This window comes from Ictalurus punctatus, unplaced genomic scaffold (genome assembly GCF_001660625.3).
Source record: "Ictalurus punctatus breed USDA103 unplaced genomic scaffold, Coco_2.0 Super-Scaffold_100, whole genome shotgun sequence".
Taxonomy (NCBI): domain Eukaryota; kingdom Metazoa; phylum Chordata; class Actinopteri; order Siluriformes; family Ictaluridae; genus Ictalurus; species Ictalurus punctatus.
In genome coordinates this window covers 1,943,238-1,953,721 of record NW_026521086.1, presented here as the reverse complement: position 1 = coordinate 1,953,721, position 10,484 = coordinate 1,943,238, and the positions used below count along the sequence as shown (strand labels likewise).

Below are 10,484 nucleotides of genomic sequence, written 5' to 3'. Positions count from 1 at the left end.
CATAATCAGCATTCACCCTTTTAAGGAGATCCTTGCTCCCGTGGTGCTTGGCCAGGAGACCATCAATGGCCTTTCTCATTGGATCCGTCCATCTGTTGTGGTCCAACACAAAGACTCGACGACCTGTCTTTATGGGTCCAATGCGAGCTGCACGGGGAGAAGCAACCATAGGCAGTGGTGGTGTGCTCTGCAGTTCTAGAGGAGATTCACAAAATTACTTAACTAAAGTATTTGAGTCTTTGTGTACATATATGAGACAGACAGATTGCACACATTAGTGCCTGTATGAACAATGCAATTACCTGCATCTAACAGAAATTCGTCAGACTTTTGTTCCTTTACTGTCACAGGACTTGGACTGTAAAACTGATGAAAGATGACAGTCTGTGGGCTGGCCTCTGGTTCTGCAGCAAGAGGGGTCTCAGCAGAAGAGGAATCATCCAACCATTCCTGAAATTGAGCAAAATGAGTGTATGCAAGTGAGAAAAACAATCATTTATGAAGTAATACAAATCTTTTTGTCCATTATCAAATAAAAACAAAGTGTAAAGGAGTACCTTAGGTGGAATTGAGGATTCAAAGCTAGATGAACACTCTTCTGGAATCTCCACATCTCCTAAGGCTGACTTCCTGCACTTATGTTTGGTAAAGTCAAGAGGCACTGGTCGACAGCCTGGCTCCACATACCGTAGGCCAAACCGCTCTCCTGTGTCCCTGCTGGATATATGCAAGGCTGGATATTTGGGCTGTCCTGTCACGCTCACAGAGGCACTGTTTAAATTCATCATTAACACAGGGTCAAACACTGCAGGTAGGATGACCCCAGACTGCTTCAGGTCCACCAGCCGCTGATAATTCCAGTGTGCCACCCCAGTCATTCCCTGTGCCTGGAACAGCTCAGGAGAGACACGATTGCCTGTTACCCACTGGGCCTGGTGGAAATGAAACCCCTCCTGCTGTGAGGTGCCTCTGACAGGGATCCAAATGGGAACAGCAGCTCCATCACCCTTTACATGATTGAGCTGTAAGGTTCCCCCGTGTCTGTAGAGGATGCCTTCCTCCACCTCAGGGTCACTCAGGCAGCCTCTAAGGATGTGTACACGCTGAAACCACCACACCTTTAGCATTGGAGGGTTTAAAAAGGAAGATGTTGTTGGGATCCTTAGCAAGGTGGAAATGTTGAAGCACTTCTTCCACTCTCTGGACCAGCTCCCTGGGATTTGGCACTTTTGTCCTGCAGTGCTGTCTGATGTGCTGCTTGGTGGGATTAGCAGGCACAATACCACAGAATATGTATGCATTATTCAGTTTCACCAGGTCGCTCTGATCCACTACAGAGGAAGGCAGCAGAGAGGAACTGACAGAAGGAGCTATACAGAGGATAGTGCTCTGACACACACTCCCTGGTGAACCGCCGCATACAGTGAAATAAGTCCAATTTAACAGTGATGTTCTCATTGCACTTCAGGCAAGCAGCACACAAATTCTTGAGGTTCTCTGAGGTAACCTCTGCCATGATAGCTTCAGTGGTCCTCCAGGCATCCCACTGTAGGTGCTCCTTAGGTGCTGGGTCCATGACTCTGAAAGCGGCACAGCAGTCCCTAACTACACAAACGGGAAATAAAAAAAATCAGTTAAATATATTCATTACCTTTGCATACACTACCTGATGTGATGCGTGATGTGATGATACATACCTGTCCACCCACTGGTACTTGGTCTTGGGGATATCAGCAGCACTGTAGCGATTGGCCAGCCCACAGTACATTGACTCTAAGGACCGCTCACTTTTAGATTGCAGCATCACCCAGGACAGGATCATCCAGTTCTCATTCATCACAGCGTAGGATGACATTGTGCCAGATGAGAGAGTCACTTTTCTAGCAACTTTGCGTGTGTGATCTGAACTGAACACCTGTCCAAAAGTGCCTTGTAGGACCTGAGTGAAAGCTGCCTCCTGCCGCTGATATTCTTGAAGAAGACACTCCACCACATAGTGTGCAGTCACAGACACCCCATACCACCCATCAGTGTCCTCATAACCCCCAAATGGTGCTGGTGTGTCATCCTTCCTCAGTGCCCCAGTGATGGTCCTCTGTCCATACAGCCCTGCTTCAGCATCCCTGGTGTTCTGCACGCTGAGCAGGTAGGCTAGGTGGGCTCTTTCGTACTTCAGGTGAAGCAGCTCAGACAGCCTGGACTTAAACACTGAGACTGTGTCTGAGTCCCGGACACTAATAGGAAGACTGTTCCATAACTGTGGGGCTCTATAAGAGAAAGCTTAAAGAAAAAAAGAAAGAGGCGTCGAATCGATCGGCTTATTGAGGAGAGGTGTGCTATGACTTTTATAAGCGATCGGAATGCCGGAATTCCCGCTACGGAAGCTCAAATACGGAAAATTTCTAATTGACTTGCATTGCGTTTCGAAAGTATTGGCCCTCTAAGGAGAAAGCTCTAAAAGTTTTGCCTCCGTACACGTTCGGCTCTTAAATGTATTGGCACACGATCTGTTCGGCTCTCAAAAGTATTGGCACCCTATCCGGCCGGTGCTCAAAAGTATTGGCGCCCTTGACAGTCAGCTCTAAAAAGTATTGGCGCACTACACGGCCGGCTCTAACAATGCTGGCGCCCTATCTGTCCGGCTCTCGAAAGTATTGGCGCCGGCCAATACTACAACATCCTAGCATGATGCTAAAACGTGCAAGCATAATGCTAAAATGTGCAAGCATGATGCTAAAACGTGCAAGCATGATGCTAAAACGTGCAAGCATGATGCTAAAACGTGCAAGCATGATGCTACAACATGCAAGCATGATGCTAAAACATGTTAGCAACATGCTAACACGTGCTAAAACATGCTAGCATCATGCTAAAACCCTGTAGCAACCTATCCTTCCGGCTCTCGAAAGTATTGGCGCCCAATCCAAATTTTGTCAGTGCAAGCACCACTCACATTTTCTTCAGGAAATGTACCGGACTAGTTATTATAATAATTATTATTCTTCTTCTTCCACTTTTTTCTCTCGTGTTTGTCGGAGATCGACGGGTGAGGTGTTGAATCGATCAGCTTATTGAACAGAGGTGTGCTATGACTTTTATAAGCGATCGGAATGCCAGAATTCCCACTACGGAAGCTCAAAGTCAGAAAATTCCCCATAGATTGCATTCTCTAAAAGACTCTAAAAGAATTGCCTCCGTACACATTTGGCTCTAAAATGTATTGGCGCACGATCTGTTCAGCTCTCAGAAGTATTGGCACCCTATCTGGCCGCCTCTGAAAAGTACTGGCACCCTTGATGGTCAGCTCTAAAATGTATTGGCGCACTACACGGCCAGCTCCAACAGTGCTTGCACCCTATCTGTCCGGCTCTCAAAAGTAATGGCGCCCTTCGCCATTGGCTCTTGAAAGTATTTTCGTCCCATTCCTGTTTTGCCATGGCGAGGACCATCCACATTTTCTTCAGGAAATGTACCGGTCTAGTTATTATTATAATTAATGGTGCTTGAAAAGCACTATTATTGTTATTTGGCAAACTTATTATAATTATAATTATTATTCTTCTTCCACTTTTTTTTTCGGTGCGAAACTAGTCCCGCACCGTTTGTCGGAGATCGACAGTTGAGGTATCGAATCGATCGGCTTATTGAGGAGAGGTGTGCTATGTATTACGGAAGCGATCGGAATGTCGGCATTCCCGGTACGGAAGCTCAAAATCGGAAAATTTCCCATAGACTTGCATTGAGTTGCGAAAGAATTGGTGCTCTACACCGCCAGCTCTAAAAGAATTGCCTCCATACAAGCCCGGCTCTAAAAAGTATTGGCAACCAATCTGTCCGGCTCTCAGAAGTTTTGGCGCCCTATCTGGCCAACTCTCAAAAGTATTTTCACCCCTCATGGCTGGCTCTCCAAAGTATTTCCGCCCTACACGGCCAGCTCTAAAAAGTATAGCTGCACTACACGGCCGGCTCTCAGAAGTATTGGCGCCCTATGCCTCCAGCTCTCAAAAGAATTGAAGCCCATCGCGTCCAGCTCTCAAAAGTATTGGCACCCTACGCCGTCAGCTGTCAAAAGTATTGGCACCCCACTCTTCTGGCTGTTAAAAGTATTGGCACTCTACGCTTCCGCCTATCGAAAGTATTGGTGCCTGATCAGAATTTTGCCATGGCAAGCAGCACACATTTTCTTCAGGAAATGTACTGGTCTAGTTTATTATTATTATTGTTGTGTGTGTGTGTGTGTGTGTCTGTCTTATTATTTCTGTGTCTGTGTTATTATTTCAGACATCAGATATTTCTCATCTATATTAAATGTTTTCTACACATTTGATCATTTTAGAAAATGTCTGAAGGATTTTTACACGCACCCCTGCTCTCATCAGACAGAACCTCGATTGGGAAACACTGGGTTAGTTACTCGTCTGACCAATGTGTTTAACTTACTCTCCATCATCACTTTTATTCTGAGTAAAATTCATTATTCACACAAAAACTACTTACACACCAATCCTCACTAATATCAGGATACTCGCTCTCATTAAGGGAAAACCAGAAAAAATACATTTCTGCAGATATTTAAGTAAACTTACTCAGCGTATGAGTTCTGCTTCTTTATCTAATGATCTGCTGAGTGTTTCTAGCTCCTGTTATTTTATTTTAGTTTATATATTGGTATAGAGCTCTGACAGTTGTTCGTGCACAGCTGAATGAAGTCACGAGATAATAAATGAAGGTAATGAAATGATAATGTGTGTGATGTAGATTTTACCAGACTTTTAATTCTGTTCTCTGTATTTGCAGCGTTTTCAGGCTTATACTTTCAGTATTTACAGGCCTTTGCTCGATGGATCAGAAAGCTGTCTGATAACAAACCATATCTATGTGTGTGTGTGTGTGTTTATTACCCTACCTCACTGCCCCTGCCCCTCTGCAGAATAAACAGGTAGACAGTGAAAGTGAAAGTCAGAGTCTCCATTTTGTGTGGAGGGGAAAATACAGCATTTCAGGAGTAAAAACACAGTGAGTATCTACATCTAAAGTATAATATATAAACACACTGAATGTACACCAGATCCAGAAGAGTTTTGTGGGTTTGTACTGAAGTTTGAATGTACACAGGTTGTTTTATGACTTGATATAGAGACTATTTCCTGTAAGTGAACTCTGTGCTGATACAGGGTTTGATTTAACACACCGATGTTGGAGTGAAGTAAACGTGTGTCCTGCTGTAATCTGGAGAAGGAGACATGACCTCCAACATGAGTGTGTCTGGAGAACAGGACTTAAAGAGAGACGAGAGGTGAGTTACTTTTCCATTCACCAGCAATAAATACACACCGTCTCATGGAACAGATCTGTATCTCTAAACACTCACTAGTTAACAGAGGAACTAGACTTTGGTTTAAGGTGTTTAATAGCAGTGAATATATCACTGATCTGATCTAAGAACAGTTTAGAGAGATCATTCACTGAGAGAACAATAAAAAGGACTGTGTAATGTGGAGGAGAAGAGCAGCGTAGTTTTGAGTCAGTGAACTCTACAGGCTTTAAGACCCAGCTGAGTCAGTTATCTGTGATTGGGACTCCTGACATCAGTGTAATTCCTGAGGTATGGGGCGTGTCTCCTGTTTGAATAAGTGTGCAGACTGGAGCTGAATTAAAAAGATGGAATTATTGGTGTTTAATGATGAACACATTGTGTAACAGTGCTGAGACAGCAGAGTATTAATTATTGCTGATATTTCTGTTTAATTCTAGAATGATGGAGGGAAAGAGTTCAGACTCACCAGAACCCAGCTGTGTGTCCATGAAGAGTGACCGGTCAATGGATCGTCCAATTACCTTCAGAGACGGAGCCAGTTCTCCTGATGTGAGGTCAGAACAGTGAGGCGTTTTACAGCAGTGTTCCACCTGATCAAACTCACTGGTCTCATTCGGAAGCCCTTCATGATCTTTATCAGGTGTTGAAGCAGTAAAACACTAAACTGTGCAGTGCTGCAGCTCTCGGACTGGCAGTGAGGAAAACTGCTTTAAGAGTTCAGTTCAGCCTGCAGTCCCTGAGCTGGAGGGTCTGTGGTGCTACACAACAACATTTACACCTGGACATTAATGACTAGATCACTATTTTATTCATAAACATGTTAGTGTCAGTGAGAAATCCTGAAATCAGTGTATAGTGTTAAGAGGATAGTGTTAAATATCTGTCTCTGTATGTATTAGTGTGTGTTGTGCAGCTATGAATACATATAGTCTATATTACATCATGTGTTTTATTTCTTCACAGACCACAACAGAAGAAATCAAACCTCAGCAGAAATCAGTTGGACTCCATATTCAAGGTGTGTGTCTTTTTAATGTGTGTAACTTGTGTGTGAGCAGGTTGCAGGTTTTTTATTTAAGATCATGACAATTTACTGAAGTATTGATGTGCAGCAGCATTATGGGTAATCAGGCAGAATTTCAGCTGTAACTGTGGGAATAGAAAGAGACTTTTCTTCTTTTCATAAAATAAAATCATCTCTCAGCGTGTAACATTATAATATTTAGATGTGTTCCTGTGTGTTTCTAACCAGGAGCTGGAACACAAAGTCATCTCTCTGATAAAGAATGAGCTGAAGAGGTTTAGGAGGCTCCTGCGTCCAGATTACACAGCATGCACTGAGAGGGAGGTGCAGGATGAGGAGGATGTGCACAGTGTCAGCGAGGGAGCGCTGAAGATCACACTGCACGTCCTGAAGATCATGAACCACACAGATCTCGCTAACACACTGCACAACAGTAAGAGCTCTGAGTCATGGCTTTATTCCGTCAGGTTCACTTTAGAGAGAGGAAATAGTTTTAGATAGGAACACTTTTAGTTTGAAGTTCGAGTTTAGTATCATGTACATCTGCTGCTTTTCTGTTCTGTTCGTGGTCCAGCTTGTGGTGACTCTGTACAATGGTCCTGTTCCTTCAGGAATATTTAGTACATGAATCAGGAATGAACAGCAGCATTTGAATTTGACATTTAATCCTGTGTTCAGTGATTTTACATTAAAACATCTTTGTTTATTACTTTGTTTATTAGAACTCGCCTCTGTGTATCAGCCAAAGCTGAAATCCAGCCTGAGAGAGAAGTTTAAAAGAATTAATGAAGGAATCTCACAGCATGGAAGCTCAGCACTTCTGAATGAGATCTACACAGATCTCTACATCACAGAGGGTTGGAGTGGAGACGTCAATAATGAACATGAGGTGAGACAGATTGAGACAGCGTCCAGGAGACCAGCAACACAGGAGACACCCATCAAATGTAACGATCTCTTTAAAGACAAGTCCATCAGAAGTGTGCTGACTAAAGGAGTTGCTGGAATTGGAAAAACAGTCTCTGTGCAGAAGTTCATTCTGGACTGGACTGAAGGAAAAGCAAATCAGGACGTCACCTTCATGTTTCCACTTCCCTTTAGAGAGCTGAATCTGATGAAGCAGAGACATCTCAGTCTGATGGATCTTCTTCATCACTTTTTCCCTGAAATGAGAAAACTAGAAGTAATAGACTGTGACTCCTACAAAGTGGTGTTGATCTTTGATGGTCTGGATGAGTGTCGACTTCCTCTAAATTTCCAGAAGAATGAGAGATTGTGTGATGTGACAGAGTCAGCCTCAGTGGATGTGCTGCTGACAAACCTCATCAAGGGGAATCTGCTTCCCTCTGCTCTCCTCTGGATAACCTCTCGACCAGGAGCAGCCAATCAGATCCCTCCTGAGTGTGTAGACCAGGTCACAGAGGTACGAGGGTTCAGTGATCCTCAGAAAGAGGAGTACTTCAGGAGGAGGATCAGTGATCAGAGCCTGGCCAATAAAATCATCTCACACATGAAGTCTTCAAGAAGCCTCTACATCATGTGCCACATCCCAGTCTTCTGCTGGATCTCAGCCACTGTTCTAGAGAGAATGTTGGGTGGAGCAGAGCGTGGAGAGATCCCCAAGACTCTGACTCAAATGTTCACACACTTCCTGATCTTTCAGATCAAACACAAGGACCAAAAGTACCATCAGAAATGTGACCCTGATCCTCAGCAGACCAGAGAGAGTATCCTGGCACTGGGAAAACTGGCTTTCCAACAGCTGGAGAAAGGAAACCTGATCTTCTATGAGGAAGACCTGAGAGAGTGTGGCATTGATGTGAGAGAAGTGTCGGTGTACTCAGGAGTGTGTACCCAAATCTTCAGAGAGGAGTTTGGGCTTCACCTGGGGAAGGTGTTCAGCTTTGTACATCTGAGTGTTCAGGAGTTTCTGGCTGCTTTATGTGCATTTTTCTGCTTTATTTTTAGAAAGACAAATGTGTTAGTGGAGCAAAGCACTGGACGTTCTAATTTCTTCAGAAAGTCAGACATGTCTGATCTCCTCAGGACTGCAGTGGACAAGGCCTTACAGAGTGAGAACGGACACCTGGACCTGTTCCTCCGCTTCCTTCTGGGTCTCTCACTGGAGTCCAATCAGACTCTCTTACGAGGTTTAATGCCCCAGACAGGAAGCAGCTCTCACAGCAAACAGGAAACAGTCAAGTACATCAAGAAGAAGATCAGGGAGAATCCATCTCCAGAGAAATCCATCAATCTGTTCCACTGTCTGAATGAACTGAATGATCATTCTCTAGTGCAGGAAGTACAGACTTACCTGAACAGAGGAGGTCTCAGTCGTCTCAGTGGAACCAGACTCTCTCCTGCTCAGTGGTCAGCTCTGGTGTTTGTGTTACTGAATTCAGATCAGGAGCTGGATGAGTTTGATTTGAGTAAATATGACCCATCAGAGGAATGTCTTCTGAAGCTGCTGCCAGTGGTCAAAGCCTCCAGAAGAGCTGTGTGAGTATTTTTATTTATAAATGTATTACTGCATGGTTTATTATTTTAATGTAACACTGAACTGCACTGTTTGGATTAATGCTGGTTAATAATTACTCTAATCATCTTTAAACAAACCTCTGGTACTGTTCCAGAACAGTTTCACTTTTTACACCAACACGTTACGTCTGCACTGAGGGCGGGGCCATGTGGACAAAACCTTCTATCACCATTTATTATCTTTTCTCTAAAACTGATGAAGAAATGATCTCTACAGAATAACTGCATGTATTCATCACTGTTTTCTGATCATTTTGTGAACTAAACACCAGTGAAAGGCACTTTTGTCTTTTCTCCTTTCATTTGAAAGTGACATTGAGCAGAATTTCACAAACGAGAAGAAGAAAAACAGAACACTGTCACCATGGGAACAATATGAATACAGCATGTGACATTGGTGATATAGAGGATATAGGAAAATATCTATCAATAGACATGACTGATTATTCTATTTTCTGGTCCTATGATGTGTATCAGCGTATCACACCGCCCAATCTGCACTGAGGGACACGTGAGAGTGTCGTGGAAAACAATCTTTCCAACCTAAGTTAAACACTTCACAGACAGAGGGTTTGTAGATGCCAAAGGTCATCAAACTTTATTGAAACAACAAAGTGAGACAGTCTGCAGAAAGTCTGGATTATACACACACACACGTCTTTATATACTTTTCTGAAGCAGTAAAATTATCTCTAGGCGGGGCATTAACCTCTTCTTTCTTAAAACAAACCAATCTCCATCGCCTTCATGAATTACTCATATCTATATGATACCTTACATTTGTAGTGCATGCGTTGTCAGTTGGATTTTCTTAAAGGTTTTATTGGGACAAGGTCATTTTTTGCAGCGCATGCGCCTTGCATTGAATTTTCTGAAAGGTTTCATCAGGACAGGATTTTTACCCCGTCCCAGATTTCCCCCTTATACCTTAATGACCTTCTGGCTTTAGTCCCAGCCTGGTACACTTCATCCTGGAAGTCTGATCTGTTATTGTGACACTGGTATTGAAGCTTAAAGGGCTTTGATTGGAAACACAGTTCTGGTGAATGTCTAATTGCTCATTTATTGCCAGAGTAAAGCTGCTTTAGACAAAACACACGGTTCTTCTAACTCCGTTTACACAGGACATACAGAGATGCAGAAAAACACCTGATGTTCAGTAACACATAGACGTCTTCTAGCTCACTACACACTTACAATAGAACTTGATTAAAACTCTTCTGTGCTTTTTCACTTTCACACCGACCTTGTTTGGTTTTACCGATCAGACTTTCTCTTTAGATTGGATCTGGTGTGGGATTAGTTTACAGGATGAAAGAGGATTGTCCTCGAGGACGGATTTCCAGTTAGCAAAAACATCATAATAATCCCTCTGTGCAGATCAAGGGATGCGTCCTGTTTATAACTTTAATCCCCAACAAAAAATGTGTGAATATTTACCATAAACAAACAAACAAACAAATAAATAATGCATGCACTGTGTGAGACGGATTTCCAGTTAGCAAACTAACTCGTTAACTTACTCCACACACACACACACACTCACTCACTCACTCACTCACACACACTCACTCACTCACTCTCTCTCACACACACTCACTCACT

The 10,484-nt window shown here is 43.3% G+C and overlaps 1 protein-coding gene across 7 annotated transcripts in view; it reads left to right on the top strand.

The window, feature by feature from the left end:
• The first annotated feature begins 4,931 nt into the window (after nt 1-4,931).
• LOC128629617 (NACHT, LRR and PYD domains-containing protein 3-like) overlaps nt 4,932-10,484 on the top strand; it is a 9,892-nt gene continuing 4,339 nt past the window's right edge. For 6 of the 7 annotated variants that reach the window (XM_053678355.1, XM_053678359.1, XM_053678357.1 and 3 more), the window contains exons 1-6: nt 4,932-5,016; nt 5,175-5,296; nt 5,755-5,871; nt 6,281-6,335; nt 6,570-6,774; nt 7,064-8,840. In XM_053678355.1, coding sequence (XP_053534330.1) covers nt 5,244-5,296; nt 5,755-5,871; nt 6,281-6,335; nt 6,570-6,774; nt 7,064-8,840 — 2,207 coding nt within the window. In that variant the 5' untranslated portion in view covers nt 4,932-5,016; nt 5,175-5,243. Of the gene's footprint in view, nt 5,017-5,137; nt 5,297-5,754; nt 5,872-6,280; nt 6,336-6,569; nt 6,775-7,063; nt 8,841-10,484 lie in introns of all 7 variants that reach the window. The other variant, XM_053678356.1, reaches the window with a different exon arrangement.